We start from the raw sequence: 24,495 nt of genomic DNA, 5'->3' as shown, positions 1-24,495 counted from the left end.
TGAAATGTGTAATGCTATGGTCTTTAGATAATTTGAGTGTTCACCCTGATTGGGAATGTTGTCTACAGGGGTGCAAACTCATCAGGGATGAAAACCCAGACAGCAAAATGTGTTTGGACCAGGTCTTCATTAGCATTTGGCGCAGGTCCGCTAAACGGACCTGGACCGGGCTCATCCTTTCCAACGGCCCAATACCGGAACAGGTTGGAATTACGGATCAGAGACAAATCTGGCCCAGTACAGTTATTAATGCCATGACGTGTGGTGCGGATCTGGCCCAGATCCGCGACTCACATCAAGGGCTCATCTGGCCCTGGTCTGTGATTCATACTTAGGCTGTCAGACAAATAAGGGGCAAACAAATACCCACGCAATTTGTAATTTTATTTTTATTTTAAACAGGCAAAAGAGAACATTACAGCATTAAAAAAAACATCTGTTACGGGAATATGCACCTGTTTCGAAGGACCACCTATTCAGGCAGCTAAAACTGACTAATTAAGAATCAGCTAATCAGGAGCGGCACTCCGCTCTGTGGCTCGTTGAGGACTGTTTTGGGTTTTGGTGTCGGCAAAGTTAGAGGAGATTGCTGGAACCGAAGGATTAGCCTACTCAGATGATATATTTATCCAAGTGTTGCTGTACTGTCCAACTGACGGAAATTGTGTGCGTGCAACTACTAGTAAGTTATACTGTTGGTTGTACCACATCATAATGTTACTGTGTTTCTTGTGAGGCAAGAATGTTGTAGCACGTTGTTGCTAGCTATTGTATAATGGCGGAGTCTCGCATTACAACGTGTGTTCTATTGTTTAGAACGCTGAATATAAGCGGAGATTGCTTTGCAAGCCTTATGTTTTTTTGCATATTGTGTAACATTGTTTAGCATTTAGTTTAACACAGCATTTAAGTTTATGATTTTACTGATTCATGCCTATATGTGTTTCAGAATCACACACATCGATATGTACATCTGTTAGTCAATAAAACTCAAAAGGAACATCTTGTTACATTCTAATCGATGCCCCCTGGTGGCCACAACCCTTTGAAGACCAACGAATTATACAAAACTTTTAAAACCACCAAAACATTTGGTCCTTCGAGCCGGATTCAGCGTTGCCGTTGTGGGAGTGTGAAGAGATGTTCTCGGATCAGTACACACACCCAGGAGATGCCTGACCCTGCCGAGAGATCCGGCGACCAGCCTGGATGGAAGACTATCACGTCCCTCTCCCAGCAGTGCAGCAGCCCTCTCGTTTGACTCATCAAGCGGCTAACCTGTCAGAGCAACAGCAGCTCTATGACAGCATAGGGAGATTTCCGGAGAGACACGCTAAGATGGCGCCTCTCACACACCCACTGCTGCATGAGAACGGGAGTGCCATGCGGGGAGCTGAAGCTGCCTATCCATACCAGTCTGAGTATATAGAACCCCTCTTTCGGAGTACGTCAGCCTCTGCCCAATGGAGGCCTGTCCCAGAAACCTCGCCTGAAGTCTTTGAAGCTCTTCACAAGCTAAGGGAAGATAATCAGAGGCTGCAGCAACAGGTAAGGGACATGCATAGGTGACAGACAGCCCTCTCCTTCCCCTACCCCAGCCCCCCCTCAACAGCTGCATCACATACAGCAGGATGGCGGTGCGTACCGAACCACGTCAATCCTGCCACCTGTGCAAGTTGGTGGTCACGCTCTGCCTCTGGATGATGACGACTGGCCACTGCCACCACCCCCAGTAGCAGATGACATTTATCAGCCACCATCACAGGACCTTATGGCAGAGCTCATAACAGCACTGAGAGACGTTAGGACCTCACGTCAGCAGGAGATTCCCAGTCGCCCTGAGCCACATTATCCAGCACCCGGAGTACATCATCCAGCGCTTGGGGAACGGACGCCTGAGTACTGTGTACCCTACACCCCGCAAAGATGTGAGTCGCTGCCCGAAGAGCTGCAACCCTCCCACCGTCATGAGACGGTGTACCATGGGCCCAAACCCAGAATCCCTGCATTCACCAAAGGGGACCCGAGAGAGTTCGCCAGGCTGAAGGTCGCTCTGGAGAACATACTGCCTGTGGATGCCTGGATGTCTGAGCTGAGTAAAGCGACAGAGTCCTGGTTCATCCCACATCACATGGTGAGCCATAACGAAAAGAACAGGATCGTGTTCAACTGTTCCTTCGGGTATAAGGGAGGAAACCTCAACGAGTTGTTGTTGCCTGGGCCCACCTTAAGTTCCAGTCTACCGGGAGTACTGCTGCGCTTCAGACAGCATGTCATCGCTGTCAGCAGCGATATCAAGGGCATGTTTCACCAGGTGAGGCTGCTCCCAGAGGACAAGCCCTTGCTGCGCTTCCTGTGGTGTGACCTGAAGACAGATGAACCACCCAGCATCTACACCTGGCAAGTCCTTCCATTCGGCACCACATGTAGCCCCTGCTGTGCTACTTTTGCGCTGCAGAAGCATGTGTTTTACCACAGTCAGCCAGGGGAAGATGTTTGTGTGTCTACATAACGCTCATTTTATGTAGACAACTGTCTGCAGAGCCTCCCCTCGGTGGAAGAAGCCCATCACTTGGTCGACAAACTGACCTCACTGTTGGCTACAGGCGGATTTGAGCTACGCCAGTGGGCCAGTAACACCCCTAAGGTAATCAGCCACCTGCCTAAAGAAGCCAGATCTGAAAGCAGCGAGTTGTGGCTCAACGAGTCAGGCACTGACCCACAGGAGCTCGCCCTGGGACTCAGCTGGCTCTGCAATTCAGACACCTTACGGTATAAATACCGTATGCTGGACCAACCCACACCCACCATGACAAACATATACAGGGTCCTGGCACACTTGTATGACCCCCCCTAGGATTCATAGTTCCCTTCACCACGCAAGATAAAGTCCTGGTGCAGCATTTGTGGGATAAACAGCGAGACTGGGACGACCCATCATTGCCTGAGGACGTGCTGCAGACATGGCTGACGTGGGAGGAAGAATTGCAGCATCTCTACCAGATTATACTGCCTCGCTGCTATGTGAGCCCAGAGATGGACACTTCAAACCTTCAGAGAGACCTACACATCTTTGGTGATGCGTCAGAGAAGGCATATGGCTCAGTGGCCTATCTGCGGACGGAGAATTCACACAGCCGTGTGGAAATGTCTTTCCTGACTGCTAGATCCCGAGTGGCCCCAAAGAAGCAGCAATCGATACCACGACTAGAACTGTGTGCGGCCTTGACAGCTGCACAGCTAGCTGTATTATTGAAAAGAGAGCTGACTTTGGACATCCACAATGTTGTGTTCTGGACAGACTCCACAACAGTACTAACATGGCTTCAGTCCAACTCCTGTCGGTACAAGGTATTCGTGGGAACACGGGTAGCTGAAATCCAGGAGCTGACTGATGTCCGGGCTTGGAGATATGTGGATTCTGACAACAACCCAGCCGACGACATTACGTGGGGAAAAACACTACTGGAACTGGCTGGTAAGACCAGATGGAGACAGGGCCCTGCCTTCCTACTACAGCCGCCTGAAGTATGGCCCACACAGTCAGCAACAGAGGAAACAGAGAATTCTGTTGAGCTGCGAAAACCCACTGTGTGCTGTTTCGCTACAAGCATACTGACTTCTCTGTTACCAAATGCCGACCAGATTTCTTCGTTCAGTGCACCTTTAGGTCATGTCACTGAGGTTATTCCAGGGACTGATGGGAGGGTCAGGGCCGCAGTCGTCAAGGTCCAGGACAAGTTCTACACGAGGCCTGTCGCTCGCCTTGTCGCTCTACCTGCCATACCAGACACTGATACGGTCAACCCTTCTTAGTGTGGCACATTTGGTGTTGCAAATGTGGGGGCGGCTGTTTCGAAGGACGACCTATTCAGGCAGCTAAAACTGACTAAGAATCAGCCAATCAGGAGCGGCACTCCGCTCTTTGGCTCATTGAGGACTGTTTTGGGGTCTGCAAAGTTAGAGGAGAGTGCTTGAACCGAAGGATTAGCCTACTCAGTTGATATATTTATCCAAGTGTTGCTGTACTGTCCAAATTACGGAAATTGTGTGCGTGCAACTACTAGTAAGTTATACTGTTTGTTGTTGGTTGTACCACATCATAATGTTACTGTGTTTCTTGTGAGGCAAGAATGTTGTAGCACGTTGCTGCTAGCTATTGTATAATGGCGGAGTCTCGCATTACCCGTGTTCTATTGTTTAGAACGCCGAATATAAGCGGAGATTGCTTTGCAAGCCTTATGTTGTTTTGCATATTGTGTAACATTGTTTAGCATTTAGTTTAACACTGCATTTATGATTTTACTGATTCATGCCTATATGTGTTTCAGAATCACACACATCGATATGTACATCTGTTAGTCAATAAAACTCATAAAAGGAAAATCTTGTTGCATTCTAATCAATGCCCCCTGGTGGCCACAACCCTTTGAAGACCAACGAATTATACAGTCCTTTTAAAGATCCTGTAAAGTAAATTCCATGTTCTGCTTCTAAGTACATTATATACGTGTGAAATGAGTTCCTGAAAGCATGTGCAAAGCGCTAAGACTTTGTCACACTGAAATGTGGAGTTAAACCAAAGAACTGTTTCTCTTCCGTTTTCAGATCAGGTTTTAATGGGCGGAGCCAAAAAATGCCCTATCTACGCCAGATCACTGAATGGCTCCTCCTGCTGTACTGTTATTGTAGCCTACATCAGCTAGCTAGCTAGCTAGCTTCAGGATGTCTCCCACCACCCACAACTGCATCTTCCCTGGATGCAAGAAATCCAGCTGCGCTGCAACGCAATTTAAGTTCCCTATTGATAATGAAAGGAAAAATAGGTGGATAGATTTTGTGAAGAGCCACGCTCATGGAAAGCTTCGGATAAACACCAACAGCCGCCTCTGCGCCACTGACCATTTCACGGCGGACAGTTTTAACATGGACCAAAGACAGACGGGGTTCACCAACACACGGCTTTTCTTGCAGCGCGGAGCCGTACGAACATCGCCCCCCCGGCCGTTCATCCTCCGGTCGCACCTGGACCATCCACCGCCGCCAGCAGTTCATCACTCAGTTCTGTGTGTTTGTTATAATTATACTACATAACTTTTCCAGAGGTATCTCTGCTATATTTAGTGCAAACCGCTAACTTGATATTAGGCTACTCCGTGTAGAATGATGGTATTTTGGTGGAGCTAATGTGCTAGAAGTAGTTGGAGAGCTCACTGTCTGCAGTCTCTGCTGTAAATGTTTACTCCTGTGTTACAGCTCAGGGGAATATTTCATTTATATGCATCTGTATGTTTCACTCATTGAACAAATACATTCCAATTCTATACTGTTTTGTTCGGCTTGACGTAGCGTCCATTATCTGGGTCGTAGGTAGCTTACTTGAGAGAGGCGGCGACTTCTAGCGAGGGGGCCGAGCTTCAGCTTCTTCAGGCGACACGCCCCCCCAGTCTCGAACAGAGAAGACTGCTGATTTTCTTACGATTTCAAAGCCTAATTTAACATACTTGTCGGTGTTTTTTTATTTTATTCGAATTTAGATGGGTAGTTAATAACACAATTCTGTGGTGTGGTGAACTTGAAACTCGTTTTTAATTCCACTTTACAGGATCTTTAACCTACATGGAGGGGCGGGCCACCAGGAGGCGATCGAGATGTTTATGTCTATGATTCTATTCTTTGACACATCGGAAGTTCGACACGGTTCGCAGAGAAGACAGAATGGCTATGTCCACGAGAAGCATGTCATTACCTTTTCATCGGATGTCATGCTGCAATTTGAAGGTGATGTAGGCTATTTCTTCGTTTTAAGTGTTTAGCGGTGTACTTTCAAACTTGGCAATAGCTTGCAGTTTGTTTTTGTAAAGTTGACATGTCATTTTGTAGTACAACGGGAATCTAGGCAAACGTTCTAGCTGTCTGCCATCGGCAGCTCGTTTTCACCCTTTTTCACAGCCAATTGCGAGTGCGGTCCTTTTATTCGTGCTAGACATGATGGAGGGATTTCACCACACGACAGGATTTCCTGGCCGCCATTTAGGTAATTGATATTTAAAGCTAAACAATGCTTTATAGATATTAGCCGAGTAAACACGGACCTTTTGAATAGTGAATTGACTGTTGCAACTCTCTTCTCCTCACTCAACAAATCTGTTCGTCACCGTCTGCAATCCATTCAAAATGCTGCTGCTAGGCTACTTACAAGGTCTAACAGGCGAACTCATACCACTCCTCTACTCTGCTCCCTTTACTGGCTAATTTACAGGATCCAATTCAAAATTCTCACCATAACCTATAGGGCTTTACATGGTCAGACTCCTGCTAATCTTGCCAATATAATTCACCTAAACACCCCCGTCCGGTCTCTTAGATCTATTAACCAAAATCCACGCCACGAACTCGTCTGAAGACATGTGGGGATAGAGCTTTTGCCGCTATGGCACCCAGACTCTGGAATGCCAACCAGCATTAGGTTTGCTGAGAATGTTGAGTTGAGTTTTAACCTTTCAAGGAGTGAGTTATTTTTCCAAAACGGAAGCTAGCTAGTTTTAGTTAGCTTCCGTTACCTAGCAACCTAGCATAATACTCGTAGCAATGCTACTACCTGCTAGTGTTATTTGTTAGCCTCCTAATTGTAAATTTTGAAGCCATACTATAGCATTTGTTATATAGTTTTTGTCTATCGGAAAATAGTCGGTTGGAATGTTCAGAATCACATATGTGTGACGCTACTCCTTAACGGGACAAGTGAAGACTAACTTGTTCAGGTTAGCTTTTGAATAATCTGTCTTTGGTCTACTGATTTGTATCTGTTTTTATGTATTTTTATTTTTATTATTAGACTTATGTTACATTGACAATGTACATTGTAAAGCACTTTGTGACCCTGTCTGTAAAAAGCGCTGTATAAATACATTTGACTTACTTACTACCGTTGGACGTCCACTGAATCATGCACGACATACGGATCATATTAGTTGCATATTTCACGTTCAGATGGCTGGCTTATAATAAAAATTTCAATCTATTGTTATTCAGTGTTGTAAAACATGACTTTTTATAGGCATTGTAAACTTTAAAAATTTTTTTTACTCTGCATTATTTGTCCAGGTGCCCTGATCAAACAGAAATAATTCTCACCTGTCAGAAGAGACTTATTGACTATAGTATGTAGCTCTCAAGGTTACAGGTAACGTTATGCACTTTTAAAAGTTTGAGTCAGATATTACAAGTCAATTTCCTTGCTATCAAATCAAACAGTCCTCCAGACGGGGACAAGCAAACTCAAGGGTCTTTGGCCTTACACAACCCTAGTCAACAAACACTATGTATCTTTTATTAATGGCCAGCAGTGTTGTGCATGAACGAGTTCAAAAGAACGCGTTAATTTTTGAGAACGATGAACTGAACGTAACTTAATGACAAATAATGAATTTGAACGGTGAACACGTTCATATTATTTGAGGTGTAGCTAAAACGTTAGGAAATGTTTTCCTTCTCCTGAGGAGAGACGCTGTCTAAATCGAATGCTTGCACCATGTCGTTGCTCAGTGCCCGTAAAATGTTTGCTATGTAGCCTAACCTAACTAACTCGACTTCGCACTACGTTACCCATGATTCATCGCACGCACGTAGACCAAACAAGCAACGTATTCCAAGACAACAGCTCTCCGTCTCATAAAAATTGCAACTGAAAGCAGAGACGCGACTAAATCTGATCTGATGCACCTTATTATTTTTGCGGGATTTTTACGCAATGAACTGAACTATGAACTAGTTCAGAATTTAAATGGTGAACTATGAATGTGAAAGATTCATATAGTTCTTCGAACGATTCAACTTGTTCATGAGAGGTATGAACGTGCACAACACTGATGGCCAGACACCACAGGTGAACAGGGTAAAGGTTTTCACTAATAGATATCACCATTAAACTTCCCCAGTTGATCACTTACATTAAGACATACATCACTTACATTGGCACTTATTTGCATTTCATAATGTATGCTTCATGTTTTGGCTGCCCGCAATGTTTTTGGGGCTATCTCGTTGTTTATGATCATTAGGGGTGGGGGAAAAAATTGATTTGCATTTGAATCGCGATTCAGTCTTTTAGCGATTCATATCGATTCACAAATTTCAAAAATCGTTTTGAGTAACAATGAGTTACTAAACTGCAAGAAAAACAATACATTTCAAATTTTTGATGCGTTGGGATTTTTTTCTTCAACACTTAACTGCCTATCACAACAAGTCCCTCAATAAGTGTCATTGTGTTCCTGGAGGATCCAACAAATCTTTCTTAATAAGTTCCATTGTACTCCCAGAACAAGTGTGTCTTTAGCCTTTTCTTGAAGGTGGGGAGACAGTCAGTGTCTCTGATGGAGGTGGACAGATGATTTTTATACAAGTTTGCATCCTAGCACAATATGAAGATTGCAGACTTTTTTGCCAATTGCAGTTTTTACCAGCACGTTGCATATTTTTGCACTTAAATTTATAGGATATTATTGCAGTGTGCACTTGGCTTCTGCAGTTCAAACTGTGAGTTCTAATAATGAAGCAGTGCTTCTACTGTTAATTGTACCGATATCTTGTATATTTTCAGTTAGTTTTCCAGTACTGTTTTTGAATTGCAAATCAACCATTAGTCTTTCTAATTAGACATTAACTCACAAATCTCACACTGTAATTCTGAATCTACATGAAGTATGCCTAATTATGTTCTTCTTCCACATTCCATCAATTCAGAATGCAGTGGTTTCTTTGGATATGCGTTTTCCCCTGCCCTTTGTGGTGTCTGTCCGGACAAAGAAGCGCTACTTCATTCCACCTGCTGTGGGTATAAAAGGGAAGACCCAGGTAGACCAGGCGGCTAAAGCCAGAGCAGCAGGGATTATAATAAAGCAGGAGTACATGGAGAGAGCCATCAATATTGCCTGCACTGGTAAATTGTGTTTTTTCTTACATTGCAATGTTTTTATCATTGAGACTTAAACTGATACAAAGGCTTAGATGTGCACCCAGTGTACAAAATGTATGTAATATTTTGACATTGATTTTCAAGCTAGATGTCTTTGGAACATTCTGTATTTCTCAAACTTTTTTTCAGAGACATCTACTGTAGACCTATATCATGTAGCCTACATAGTACAATGTGTTTCAATGGTAAAAGTATTGTGAAAAATGTCCGCCCGGACGGACGACAGGCGGAAATAATCCTTAATTTATCGTCCAAATTTTCTTATCGGACCAATAACAATAACACCAATAATCCAAGCAAGAAGTTTTGTTAGTGGAGTTAATTAGTGAGTTTAAAATATTTAGCAGAAAATAATTTGTTTTATATTGGTACACATGCCATATGTTGTTGGAAAGCTACAATTCTTGTGATTATATTGATGTAAACCATTTCAAGATGGAGTCAACAGTAAGTAGGTACGATCAACATCTTTGTCCGACCACCAACATGTCAACAAACCAAAAGAAAACAGACTTCTCACCGATCAAGCCTGACGTCTGTCCACTCATTAAACATCCCAACAAAAATGGTCTGGTTACATTGTCAAAGGTCTAAACGATCCAATCAAGTAAACATGTTCATCCAAACCACAGTATTACATCCATAAATACCCATAGACTCTTGTTGCATATGGAAGTTTATTAGACTCTTTATTCAAACGGCAATTCAATGTGCAAATGACAATGCAATCCTCAATTACGTTTTTGAATACAATTTTGAATAAAGCTTAATGCATATCATATTGACAAGGTTTTTTGACTCTTTATTCAAATAGCAATGCATTTTTCAAATGGATATTCAATTGGTATTCAATTCAACTGCTAAGGCAGTGAGCATTGCAACAAGTTCTTCCGTCGCCATAATGCTGTTAGCAACGAAATTGCGTCTGTTCCCCCCCCCCCCCAAAGACAACTCTGCCTCTGATTGGTTGGTACTCGTTACCTTCGTTGAGTAGGTTAAGTTTCGGCAGCATTTCTCTCTATGACTGGGTTTTCAGTGTTAGAGGTAGCCAATCAGAAGCAGAGTAGGGATGGGTCTTCCCCTGAATACGGGTGGGGACCCATCTTGATGGGAGGACTGACAGATTGCGTTTCCATTTAAATTTTGCACCAAATAGAGCGTGATGACAAGTAAATGCTAATGCAAAAGATTGGGGGCGCTGTTTTGCTGCCTTGTTGAATTGTCATTTGAATAAAGAGTCGAAAACACCTTGTCAATATGATAATATTGTAATAAGCTTTCATTCAAAATTGTATTAAAGGGGTAATTTACTGATTTTATAGGGTATTTCACACTGTTCCTTAAATTATTATTAATTCTGTTCCAATTATTTTACCTTTATTTTACCAGGAGAGTCCCATTGATATATTTTTCAAGGGAGACCTGGCCAAGACAGGCAGCAACATAAAAATGCATAGTTATAGACAGAAGAACAGAATGAGACAAAAAAATAAAAAATAATTTAAAACAGTTATGTGATCTGGGAAACTTAAAAACATTGACATTTTTGGGAACCTGCCTCCATTTTTTTCAGTTTAGATTTAAAAGCAGTAAGTGGTATCAGTTCTTTGAGCTTTAAATAATTCTGCAACAAATTCCATGATAAGGGTGCCAAATACATAAAAGCCCTTTTTCCCATTTCCGTTCTGGCATTTGGGACAGCGATGCCACATTTGACTTTAAGGGGCCCCACAGGCCACGCCCACAAGTCCAATTTTCAGAATGATGGGCATTTTCATTGCTCCAATTCTTCAGCAACATGGTGTACATGACTTATTTCTCATGTGGAACAAAAAGCCTCACGGGCCCATAAGGTCCGCCATGATAGATTTAGCTGTACAGTGAAAACCTACAAAAATCTTCCCCTCATGAACCATAGGTCCAATTGATTTAAGTCAGGGTTTTTCAAGTGTAGAATACATGTCTTCCTATAGGGTGATCAGGAATAAGGTATGAAATACCTCGTTGGTAGATGTAGATTAGGAAAATGTTCACACAGGATTGCCCAATTTCTTCGTTTTGATGCACAGGACCCTGTTTCATTCTACACTTCGCTCTTAGTATCTTAGTAGTAAGTGTAAATAAGCAGCAACACATGTATGCTTTTTAATATATGCTATCTTTATAAATAGTAAGTATGCATATTTATTTAAAGGGGTCATTGATTGGAAAACCGATTTTACCTTGTCATAGTTGAATAACGACAGTTCGGTGGGTAAAATGGACATACAGTGAACCTCAAAGTCCACAAAGTTTTTAAAGTATATTGAAAATGGACCATCGTAAATGCAGTGTTCCAGGATGTACTGGGAATGCTGACACTTTTCATAATCTTCCCAAGGAACCAGACACTCGACCGGCATGTCTGATGTTTTTCTATGTGAAGATCCCTGTGAAGTTCGACACTCATTGTTGGGATGCTGCTTCAGTATTCCAAGTATTGTTCTTCGAATCTTTATTCAACTTCTATTTCTTCTGTGGCACGTTTCAGCGCCTTCAAATCTTTAGCTATTAAAACCGTTCAGGTGTCAAAAAATTCAGCAGTTTCAGGCCATTCCTGCTATGACTTTTCAGCTTTGTACCTCTTATGCTTGAATTAATATAAATCAATATTCATAATATTTTTAACATGGTTTTCCAATGGAGTTTTTTTCAAATTCTTTCAAACTTCTTAAAACTTATTCAACTTCCAAGTCCTTCTTCTTCCTCAATCTTTCAGCTAGAGCCACAATTTAAACTTTAAAATGTTGACAAAACCCTAAACTATTTTTAAAAAATTCAGCTTTTTGATATCTATTCAACTTTTTTTCAATATCACTGATTATGTTTCATGACTTTTTCAAGCTGTTTCTGAGATTTACATGGGTGTGTACGTGAAGTGCAGACTGAAACGCTTAGTGGAGGGGAGCTTCGAAATCAGTCTCAAAAAGTATTTCTAGTTTGCCAGCATTGCCACAATTTTCACTCTTCATGCTTCATTTTTGGATCAATAGATAGCTAATTTTGTGCTGGTCGTAGACAGTTGTCTGTGGAATCCAACAGACTTACACATTTGTTTAGAGCCCAACGAAAGCGAGACAAAGTCCAACTCTCGCCCCATAGAGACCAATGCAAATCTGGTGACAAATTTTCAGAGAAAGCAGAAGGAACAAGATTTTGAAACTGCCGGTAGAGTCGTATTTCTGGCCTCACAGACATATAAAGGATATCTATGGTTTCGGCAGAGTCTTGGGTCTCGGAAAATATCCGTATTTTTAGGATTGGACGTATAGTTTTGCGTCTATGTTAACTTGTTTGAGATGTGGATTCTAGGTAAATTTCTGTTCTCTCTGCTCAGCTCGTTAACGGTCACAGCTGCGCCATGGCAACCACACACACGCGCCACTCAGTTTCTTAAGCAGCTTGCACACTGCCCCGACAAACGCCAACATTCTACAACAAACGCCAACAAACACCAACAGTTGGGTCAGTGTGCGCCAGCAGTTTGTGTTTGTTGGTCATTGTCGGGTACTGTCGGAAGAGTTCAACATGTTCAGTCGGATCGGGTAAAGTTGCAGAATGTCTGACCAATGTAGAGCGATTTCCAACAAACTAACATTCTGACAGCTCGTTACCTTGACAACTAGGCTAAACTCGCGTGCATAACATCCTCGAGCTCTCTTTGATGTCGATGAAGTTTACTTTAGCTCTTTACTTACTTCTTAATTTTAAGTTAGGAGTCAGGCATACTCCAACCGAGACAGCAAAAGTGCCGCAATGAGAAACATCGCGACTAGCTAGTTCTACCATGTTAATCTGTTAACAAGATAACCTATTTACATTACGTCGCTTTTATCCAAAGCGACGTAGCCTACACAAGGGAGAGATCTAACTAGTTGCTAACACGGTTGTTTCATTAGTAGACTATGGTTCACTGCTCCCTGGTCTAGAAGGCTAAAGTATCAGTGTAAAAAAAAATCTGCAGGTGCTATGGGGGGGAGCTTGGCGTTTTAGCAAGTGTGCTATGAAATGAGGGTGATGGCGTCACATGGTTCTCTACTACAACACCTCCCCACCATATCGTCTATCATCTGTTTACATGTTTGCTCTCTGAAGCGTCTTTGGGGTCCATGAAAAGCGCTAAACAAACCGATTGTATTATTATTAGGCTACTTCCGATGGACGCGCACTGTCTGCGACGGTCACTGACAGAATGCATACAGCATGTTACAGAGTCCGCAATCCCAAATACTTAACTTACTTTAAAACACTTGTGGTAGTGAGGGTTTAAGTTGGGCACCAGGTGACCACTACCATGTCAGACAGAGTGAAATGAATCTTGGAATAGCAGATAGAAATATAGCTGCAAGCAGCAATGGCGGATTCCTCCTTCAAAATGGAAAAATGTTGTAAAATTGACATAATACACTGGGATTAACTAGAAGACTTGAAATTGTACTTTCTGTCAGAATAAAAAAAAAAAGGTTTATACCTCTGACTGGATTAGAACCAACCACCCTTCGCACATCAGCACTGCGTCTCATCCTACTAACTACTTTTGTATCAGAAAATAAGACATTTCTCCAATGGCACGCATTGTCAGATTTGGTTAAAGTTCAAACAGCTGTAATTTAGTCCTATTTATACATGGGACATAAAAACGGGACCACGGGATGACTGGGTTGCTGCTGTAAAGAATAGCTTACTCGTAGTGCTTTAAAAAGGTTGTTTGGGGTGCCATAACTTGTCATGGAAGGGAATTTCAAATCATGCCTAGCATCAGTGGCGATGTGTCCTGGCTTAGGTAACTGAAATGAATTTGTGCAACAGGCAAGGGATCCACCTGAACAATCAATACACTTCATTAAAGCTAACTCGGTTGTGAATCTGACACTACCATGATGATGATCGGAGTGTTGTAATGGGCTCAAATAAATACTCATTGCTATGTTTTACAACCGGAGGATTGACCGGAAGACCAGAAACCGTTCTGTAAAAAAAAAAGGCTTACTGGTTTTGAACGTACAACCCTTCGTTTACCAGCACAACATCTCATCCAATTGAGCCATTCCCAGATCTGGACTTGGCCATGTTCAGTAACTGGATAATAAAATAAGACGTTTCTCCAATGGCAAGCATTGTCAGATTCGGTCCAAGCTCAAAAATATTTGTCATATTTTCACATATCAAGGTGAAACTTTGTAGGGTACTTCAGGGGGGTGTCACCTTAAAATCTATTAGGTTTGAAAAACCATCATTCAAAATGACATTTGATTTAGTGACACAAACATATTGAGGCAATGTGGACATTTACATAAATACACCCCTTTCAGCCATTTTGTATTTGATTCAACTGTCTTAAGTAACGTTTTTAAATACGTCAATGATACATATCTGTACAAAATTAAGTCAATTTAACCTTTTTTGTAAGAGGAGATCGATTTAAGGTTTTCCCAAATTATCACTGTACAGGAATATCCATGATGGCGGACCTTATGGGTCCTTGAGGCTTGTTTGTTCCTCATGAAAAATGAGGCATGCACACCAAGTTTCCGAAGAATTGGAGCAATGGGGTGGAAATGCCATCATTCTGAAAAGTGGACATTTGGGCGTGGCCTGTGGCACCCCCTATGGTCTGATGTGGGCCAGTCTGTGTTTGGGCGGTAGTTGTGGCATGTTGTATCAATATGCCAAATTTCAAAACTTTTTACTAATGAGTTTGAGATAAATTACAATAATAATAATAATACCAACAATTACAATAGGGTTCCTCCTGACGGAGGAATCCTAATTAACAAAAGTCAGTCAGAAATGCGTTAAAAAGGTATATATTATTTCAGTTCATCAATAATCACATTGAACCTTATGTATACCTAGCACACAGACAGACTGCTTGTCCTAGGCTAAAGAGTCTCTGATTTCCTTTCAGGCAGCTCCAAAAAAATAAAATAAAGGCAAAAAGTTAAAATCTTCGGCAAAAAAGGGCCTCTTTGTAAATTAACCGAAACGAGTCTTCAGCGACACTGCAATCAATCCACGCAACAAATCAGACAACATTCATTGTTACACAGCTAACAATACATTAGGCCTACTCCAACCACGCAAACTGTTACAACTAGATTTTACAAAAACTCCTTTGTTGGACTCCAAACATGCGAGGTGGATATTTCTGGAGTTTTGGTCTTCTCGGACCATCCGAGCGTCCATGCTAATGTCACTGATGCTGCTAGCACCATGTTAGCACCCAGACAATCATGACAGAATGATTGTTCTGTGTCTAAAACAATCTGTTAATTTAAATAATTATAATTTCAATAGTTATAATTTTCTTTTGTGAGTTAAATATTATCACACAATAAATAATGCAGAATGACGTTGATCTTAAAATGATACTACAACACACAGAAAAGTAATTAGCTAGCCGAAAAAAGTCTGTCACTGTCTGAGCAGTGTGGAGCTGGCAGTTGGTTTACTGGACATTCTAAAGACAATCACCAACAACTGCCAACTTTAGAATGTTGGGATTTGTTGGAGTTTGTCGGAGAAGTGTGCAAGCTGCTTTACACAGGTGATTGGTATTAGGTTATTAGTGGAGTCCACAAGACGGAGATGTTCAGTCAACTTGTCTCATTAAGAGCACCACAACACAACTACTACCACTACTGATACTACTAGTGCTGCTACTACTACTGCACCTGCTGCTATATCTTATGCCACTACTACAACTACTAATTCTGCAGATGCTGCTAATATCTCTTTTACTACTATTGCTAATGGACCTGTTTTATTCTACTACGCCACTGATACATCTGCTACTGCCATTACTATCCCAACTATAATTTCAGCTACTAAAACTAATATTCTACTTCTTCTACAGTTTCACAGTTCAGCTTTCAGCTTCTGCCGCATTGTATTTAAGCTCTTAGCATTGTTAGAGGATGCAGTTCAGCTTCCACACTGCCTCTTTTGTGTGACTCACACATTTTTTAAATTCATTTCAGCTTTCAGTTTGTGGGTATTTTCAAACTTCTGTTTTTTCAGCTATTTTTAAAATGTTTATTTCAGCTTTCAGCATTCCAACGCATTTTCTGCAGGAAATGCACTTTCTAGTTTATTCATTTGCTCGAACTATTTCACCAAAGACACTTTTGAATGAAAACCTTGGACAATTTAAATAAGGATTTGATAAACCGTTGTTGCTGAAAAGAGGTGCTGTTTGCTCATTGCTCAAAACCATATGCTCATCACAAACGTAAGCTGTAAGTATGATTTTGTTGCTAACAGTTAGCCTATTAGCAATGCTAACGTCTCCTGTATTTAGCATAGGTAAATACTAAATACGTTTCTAAACACATCAACATACCTTACTTAGCAAATGACTCTAGCTAGACTAGCTGTAGTCGGCATTAGAAGGGAAGCTAACGAAAAAATAGCCAGAAAACGAATAGCAGTCTAGCCTATTGCTATCGCATGTCTAGATTATCTATTTGAAAGAACTGGAGAAAAGCAGGTGCTAGATATAGGATACGTTAGCATTGCTAATAACTTTTACCGACAAAATCATACTACAGCTTGCGGTTGTGATGAACATAAGGTCGGAACGCACCTCTTTTCAGCAACAGCTTCATAGCAAATCCTGCTTTACATTGTCCCAGGTTTTCAAAACCGTTTGGGGAAATGGTTCGCGCAAATGTGTCGAGGGTCGAACTGCACAGGGATCTTCTACTGTCCGTGTACTTTGCGGCCAACGGATTTTTGTTTTCAAATGAGAAAACCGAAATTGGGAAACAAGCTGTTTCCTGACTACCATTTAGAAGTAGGAAAACGGAAAACGACCCATTTTCCGTTATTTGTTTTGGTAATGTCAAAAATGAAAAAACGACCCGTTATCTGATTTTATTTGATGTGCTTAAACATGGAAATCGTGAATTAAAATAGTGTGTGGAAATCTTCGTTCTCAATTTTGCATAGATTTGTGTTGTGACCCGGAAGTTGCTCCCAAGACCTTGACAGTCACATATTCAGGATGTCAGCAGAGTGTGCGCTGACATTTGTATGGAAGCTAATCAGTGACATGTTTTCAATTTTAAAAGGGATTGAATACTTAATATTTAAATTTAAACAAAACCGAATTCACTTATGAATATATATTTCAATGTAAAAAAAAAATATCTGACCCAAAAATTCAAGGCTCGGAAATTCAGATTGCTCAAATTCGAGCTCCCCCCAAAAAATTTGAGCTTAAAGATGTCGAGCCTATACAAATTCGAGACAAAAAATGTCTAGTTTAAAAGATTTGAGCCTTATGGAACAATAGGGTCATCAATAGGAAATTGTTGTTTAAATATGATTGGTATGAAAAGGGCGTGTGTTTGTGAATGATATAGATGATAATGGTAACCTTTTGGAATATAAAGCTGTCTTAGACAAATATAATTTAAACTGTACTTATAGAGAATACAACAATATCTGTAAAGCAATACCTATACCATTATTACAGTTAGTTCAAAGCACATTGTTACATGCAAGAATAAGACCCTTACCAACTTTACCAAATTTTGTTATTAATGATTGTACTTTATTTAACAGTATATGTATAATACATAATAGTGATGCTTTGAAATCTAAATATTTTTTTGATAAGAGGATTGTGTGTACAGGTTCCGAATATGGTTGCATTGTCCATATTTTAAATTGATTAAATGGCCCTTTTCCCCAAAAGTCAAAGAGACACACTTTAAAATAATATACCCGGTCGCTGACTTGCTTAGAAAAATATTCAAATTTGGTGTAGAACCTTTTTTGTGAGGTGACTGAGACTCTGGAACCATGCTTCAGTGAGTCCGATGTAATCGAATTTTGCATTGAGGCTCGAGCAACTTCCGGGTCACAACACAAATCTACGCAAAATTGAGAAAGAAGAAGATTGTGGTTATTAGACATGATTTATACATCTTCGTCTTTGCTCCAGAATAACATGTCAACAATCTATAATGACGCTGTAATATGCCACGATATTATATTAGGCTATAATTACGTTTGTCATGCCATGAGCATAATAGCATTACAAAATGGTTAAATCTGCTTTAAAATAACGGAAATAAACTCTACAAACAACCGTCATGTATGTGTGCAAACATTTGTAAAACTTGCTACAATAAAGGCAGGCAACTGTAGATTATAAAATCCTTTGTCCTTGTTCTCATTCAGCTCTGGTAAATCACCGATTTGCTGATGTTCCCTTTTGTGCTCGTCCCCTGTTTGTATCCGCGAGCACGTTTCCAGGCAACTTTTCTTGACGTAAGCAAATAAATGGGGTGCTAGTTTACCCATTTCGGATTGGTTTCGAACTTAGCAAAAATCAGGAAAAATGATTCTATTAAAAAGCTAGTAGTATGAGCCAGGTTGGGGGAGATAGTTTTAGATATGTTGACTGGAGTTAATAGAATAAAAACGACCGGACGAGTCGGATAGCAAATCGGAAATGCAATAGGAGCAGGCAAAGAGCCTCATGTGGCTCGCCACCCCTGGTATAGACAAACATCAGCCATGCCTGTCGAGTCAATGTTAGCTACACTCTAGCTCATATGCTTTTTATTAACGCTGATTTGCTTCGTTGTTTCAGTGAGTGCTGTTGGCTGTGTTGCGTCTTTGCTCCGCAGCTTCACTCATTGTAAACCAACCAATCAGCGCGCAGCTCATCTTTATATTCATGAGCATAGCATAAAAGGAGAAAACCTAGCGTTTTTTCCCGGGAAAATTTGACTGGATGTGTCAGGGGGCATAGAACAGCACCCGGGCATTTTCAGCCCAACCCCTTTAAAATATACAGAAATATCAATTTCACCAGCAAAATGTACCAATCTGCAACCGACGCAAGCACACCCCACAATTTCCCCAGATATATTTACCCTCTCTAGTTGGTGGCCAAGCAACAAAGTTGAAACCTAGCCTAGGCCTATATCTATGAATGTGTGGTCTCAAATAAACATTAATAAACATTTTTCAATTCCGGTGCATTCAAACAATCCCCTCAGTGACGGTTGGCTAGCAACAGCAGCAGTGACTCACAGCAGGACACACTTATTAGTGGTATCTTGCTTCCAACTTTGGTTTTGTCAACCAAGTCATTTGGAGCAGATCTAAAAACATGCAGTGCTACAATAGGCCCAAGGACCAGGATCAATTACCAGGATTGAGAGAGGATGATATAGAGGGCGTATGAGCTGACATGTTGAATGCGCTTTTCCCTACCTACAACGCGGATAGCCGCTCACGAGCCCCGAGTTTTCAGACAAGGGTTAGAGTCGTCGTTGTCTCTAACTAAAAAGCTTAGACTTACTTCCACAATCGACCAAATTTGCCAAATAAGTTATATATATTCAGCTTAAGGGTTACATAGGGTAGCTAGCTAATGTTTATTTAGCAAGTTTCACAGAAAAAAACTAGGCTAAACAGTAATACTACAGTCAGTCACGAATGCAGAAGCCGGATCATGCAATTTGGTCCTGAAAACTTGCGTTACTCCTACAAACAAATGCTTCATAACTCAAAAGTTTTGACTTAATTGACAACATGTTAAGAAACCTCAAAATATGGACTCAGATTTAAATTTGAGGCAGTAAATCTAATACTGTAGGAAATCTCCCATGGTATCAGTCTGGTTCCGCTCAGGCCAAAAATGGATGATGATGAAACATTTATTATTCACGCCCAGTAACCCCTTCACTAATTTGATGTGCTTTTAGCTCATGTTCTCATGAGTATCTGGCTGTTTTCAGAAATACAATCAGCGATTGGACGGCGAAGATATTAAGGCAGGTCAAGGCAGTTTCCAATATTTGAATGCTCCGGCTGGAATGGGTTAAAGAGAAATCTGATTTATCTCTAACACTAAAATATTGCTTTACACATCCTCTAGTTATAAAACGATACTCCGATTCAATCCCAAGATCATATGAAGACAAAGTTTAGTACCAATAAAAAAAAGGATGGAAGATGAAAATTAGATTCATTGTGAATATTTGAAATATGTAGATATGATTTGCCAATGAAAGTCTGTCTCCCTCCCCTTACGTGCGCATGGTCATAATTCTCACTGACACATCCAGAACCCTGACACGCATGAGCTTGGAGCCACGAACACACATCGAAAGCTTCTTGGCAAGGCTGGCCTGACCAAGCCCCACCCTTCGCTCCTTGGCTTGAAGCAAAGCTGGGTTTTGGTGGTATTGCATTTCAGATTTGGTATCCCAATGGAAAAAAGTTGGCACATGAAACTATAGGCCACGAGTGACTTGCACACTACAAATGACCCACCATTGCCCATAGGTGGTGCTAGAGGCCCCAATTGTAAAAATGATGACGTTTCCACCCCATGAGTAAAAAAAAATAAATGGATGCGTGAGATAAAGCTGTTGTCACACATACAGACAATTTGCTTCTTGCTTGTTGCTTCAAAAGTAAAATTACTTTGCGAGTTAAGTTCGCGCACCGTTGCCCTTGTTATTTACACCTGATTGCCTGTCGATTAGACTTGATCCACTGGCAGAATAAAAATGTGACTGAATACGCTTATTCGCTCCTTGTGAGCGGCTCTGTGTGATGCTGGGAATAGCATTTACTTTCTTCCATATACTGTGCTAGCTGTGTTATGCTAGCTATGCTCGACCACAAATGTCCAAATAAACGCGTAGAATAGGGTTTGCTTCTCTTGCTCACACTGCCTCATGTGACCTCCATTGAAAATGAATGGGAGGTCAATTTTGTCTACCGGCCTTTAGGGAGATAAAAATAATTCTAACAATTACAAGAGATTTCCTCCTGCTGGAGGAATCATAAATGTATATGTAAGAACAATTGTGCGTCTTGCTTGATAGCAAGCACACTAATGAACAGGACACAGCTTCACTGTAGGAATACAAGATCTCTGCAATCCCAGTCCGTAGTGCACCAACGATCTAAGTTGTTCTAGAAGAATGTGGGAAAAAACATCTGACAAACGACATCCTTATCTATTACTAAGCTAACAAGCCGTTTGTGAACCATTGTATTAGCGGTTTTAAGTGTTAATCAATGTCTTCCTCTTTCTCCCTCTTTCTCTCTCTGGCAGCGGGAGTCTTCGATCCCTACATCCCACCAGAGGGTGATTCCCGTCTCTCCAGTTTGTCTAAAGAGGGTTTGAAACAGCGGACCGAGCAGATTAGACAAAGTGCTGCTTCTCAGCTAGCGTAAGATTTAGTCTGTTAGTGTTTTTAAATGTTAAATGGAGAGTCAAAATATAGCTATATATTTTTTTTTATTATACCTTTAGTGTTATTTATCCTGCTAGATCGTTTTGGTGCAAGTTCTGCAGATATTGGCGGTAGTGATGTTTACCAAACTACACCTGCTAACCATATTACCACGCTGAAGGAAGCGAGTCTCATCCATGAGCTGGTGGGTGTGCTTCAGTAGAAAAAAAAAGTTTTTACATGAAACTGTTCGCAACAAGATACAGTCGTATGCAAAAGTTTAGGCACCCCTCTGAGGCTGCATGATAATTTACTGTCTTCACCAAAAAAGATCAATATAATATTGTAATATTACTTTTCTAGTTAACACTGAGTGCTGGGGTGTTTTCCAGACAAAGATATTTGGTGTAGCAGTATTTAGTTGTGTGAAATTAAATCAAATGTGAAAAATAGGCTGTGCAAAAGTTTGGGCACCCTAATCATTTATTTGATTTGAATACCTCTGCCTACTAAATGCTGATTAACTGCAACACATAATTAGTCTGATTAACTCGTTAAGCCTTCAATTACATAGAAAGGTGCATTCAATCATTAGAAAGGGTATTTAAGTTAGCCAATTGCAAGTTGTGCTTCTCTTTGATTCTCCTCTGAACAGTGGCAAAATGGGGGCATCAAAACAGCTTTCGAATTATCTAAAAACAAAGATTGTTCAGAGGAATGTCATTAAGAAATGGAAGGCAACAGGCACAGTTCTTGTTAAGGCCAGAAGTGGCAGGCCAGGAAAAATAACAGAGGCAAAGGCGAAGAATGGTCAGAATGGTCAAGGACAACCCTGAGACCACCTCCAAAGACCTGCAAGGTCATCTTGCTGCAGATGGTGTCACTGTGCATTGCTCGACCATTCAGCGCACATTGCACAGAGAACAGCTGTATGGGAGAGTGATGCGGAAGAAGCCTTTTCTGCACACGCGCCACAAACAGGCTCGCTTGAGGTTTGCCAAACTACATTTGAACAAGCCAGGCTCATTTTGGAACAAAGTGCTGTGGACTGATGAGACAAAGAGAGTTATTTGGTCACGACGAGGCGTTACGCATGGAGGCAAAAGAACACAGCATTCCTAGAAAAACACTTGCTGCCCACAGTAAAATTTGGTGGGGGGTCCATCATGCTGTGGGGATGTGTGGCTAGTGCAGGAACTGGGAATCTAGTTAAAGTTGAGGGTCGCATGGATTCAATTCAGTACCAGCAAATTCTGGACAATAATGTTCAAGAATCTGTAACAAAGCTGAAGTTACGGCGGAGTTGGGTGTTCCAGCAGGACAACGACCCAAAACATTGCTCCAAATCCACTAAGGCATTTATGCAGAGGAACAACTACAATGTTCTGGAATGGCCATCCCAGTCCCCAGACTTGAATATAATTGAAAATCTATGGGGTGACTTGAAGCGGGCTGTCCATGCTAGGCATCCATTAAACCTTACTGAACTGGAGATGTATTGTAAGGAAGAATGGTCCAAATTACCTCAATCCAGAATCCAGACACTCATCAGAGGCTGTAAGAAGCGTCTAGAGGCTGTTATTTTTTGCAAAAGGAGGCTCTAGTAAATATTAATGTGATTTTTCTGTTGGGGTGACCAAATTTATTTTGTTTTATTTGTTTATCAAATAAACCTTATTTCACTGCTAAAATATTACTGTCCATGACGTGTGTGTATATATATATATATGACAAAGACGTTCCTCATCCAAACGCCCAACAATTTATAGATGAAAGTAATGGAGATTATCAGGGGTGCCCAAACTTTTGCATACGACTGTATGTGGATTATCTTGAGACAGTGCTGTTGAGGTTTTTTTGCCAAAGATTATTTTTGGGCTCAAGCCGAGTGCCATCTAGTTCCATTTTATTTGAGAGAAGGCCAACATCTCTACACCAATATCTCCAAAACTCTGCAACTCGCATCAAAACAATCTAGATGGAAAATGTCAGTAAACGTAAGAGGAAAATATGAATTTTGGTATGGAGCTGTCCTTTTTAAACCCTTGAACACTGACATCCACTTTTCCTTTAGGATACGTAAGATCAAAGAGCACGACACAACGTTTACCACAAAAGAGTTCCCAGGGCACGCTCAGGGGATTTACATTGAAGCTCACAACGCTCTTACCCAGTAAGGCTTTCAGTCAGACAGTACTTAAAAGCTTTGTGTAAAATGCTTGCTGAGATTTACACCATTGTTCAAAAGTTTGCCATCACTTAGAGGTCCTTGTTTTCAAAATAATAGTTACTGGTTATTAAAATGACATCAAATTGGCACATTCTGTTTACGATTTTAAAAGGCTGATTATTAGAAAACCCTTTTGAAATTATTTTAGCACAGCAGAAAACTATGCAAGAACTATTTAAGGAAGAAGCATTCAGTTGGTATTCTGCCTGGACTGGAGTGGCCAGCACAGGTACCGGTCAATCTGACCATGGCAATGTGAAAAATAACAATTTATATATACAATAAGTGCACCGAAATATCTCATACCATACAAAGCCTTTTATTGAGTTTTTACCGATCTTGCGCTGTGCTATAAATGTTTGTTTAAACATACTTAGAATCTAAGGCCCAGTTTCCCAGACATTGATTAGGCCTAGTCCTTAACCCTTGTGTTATCTTCGGGTCGTTCTGACCCATCAGTCATTGTGACCCACCGTCGTATTGCGACAACTTTACCGCATACAAAAACAAAGTGAAGCATTTTCTTTTAACCGTTGGGCTGTCTCAGACCCCCCACATTGCGAAGGTTAAAAGAAAATTATTTGTATTTGTTTTTGTATTGGGTAAAATTGGGTAAACACAACGATGGTTCGTTATGAACCTTTGGGTCATGTGACCCGAAGGCAGCACGAGGATTAAGAGAGAAATTCAATGAAGATCTCCATTGAAAATGTTTTTAGTCTAGGACTATGCTTAATCCATGTCTGGGATACTGGGCCTTAATCAAATGTTTCTGTTTTTAGGTTCAATAAAGAGAAACTCCATTCCCTTGTCACAGAAAGGTGTTATCCTGTAAGTTGCTGCTTATGTTCTGTCCTTTTTATAGACCCTTTTTCAGTTAATAAAAATTGTGATGTTTTTATGTGGGCGGAGCTTAGGAGGAGGCAAAAGGATTCACCTGACCACTTCACTAACACTAGCTATCAAGTTTTGTTATCTTGTTTTTTAACAATGGTAAATGAATGCGCTGCGTTTAGATATCGCTTCCCTACCTT

General features: G+C 41.0%; 1 protein-coding gene across 2 annotated transcripts in view; it reads left to right on the top strand.

Moving 5' to 3' along the window:
* The first annotated feature begins 5,636 nt into the window (after positions 1 to 5,636).
* The window catches only part of mrpl45 (mitochondrial ribosomal protein L45), a 38,209-nt gene continuing 19,350 nt past the window's right edge, over positions 5,637 to 24,495 (top strand). The window contains exons 1-5 of one of the 2 annotated variants that reach the window (XM_062448828.1): positions 5,652 to 5,781; positions 8,749 to 8,944; positions 21,111 to 21,228; positions 23,306 to 23,404; positions 24,244 to 24,292. In XM_062448828.1, coding sequence (XP_062304812.1) covers positions 5,719 to 5,781; positions 8,749 to 8,944; positions 21,111 to 21,228; positions 23,306 to 23,404; positions 24,244 to 24,292 — 525 coding nt within the window. In that variant the 5' untranslated portion in view covers positions 5,652 to 5,718. Of the gene's footprint in view, positions 5,782 to 8,748; positions 8,945 to 21,110; positions 21,229 to 23,305; positions 23,405 to 24,243; positions 24,293 to 24,495 lie in introns of both variants that reach the window. The other variant, XM_062448829.1, reaches the window with a different exon arrangement.

The sequence above is a fragment of the Osmerus eperlanus genome, chromosome 22, assembly GCF_963692335.1.
Source record: "Osmerus eperlanus chromosome 22, fOsmEpe2.1, whole genome shotgun sequence".
NCBI lineage: Eukaryota > Metazoa > Chordata > Actinopteri > Osmeriformes > Osmeridae > Osmerus > Osmerus eperlanus.
The sequence above is the reverse complement of the archived record's forward strand: the minus strand, read 5'-3'. Positions and strand labels throughout refer to the sequence as shown.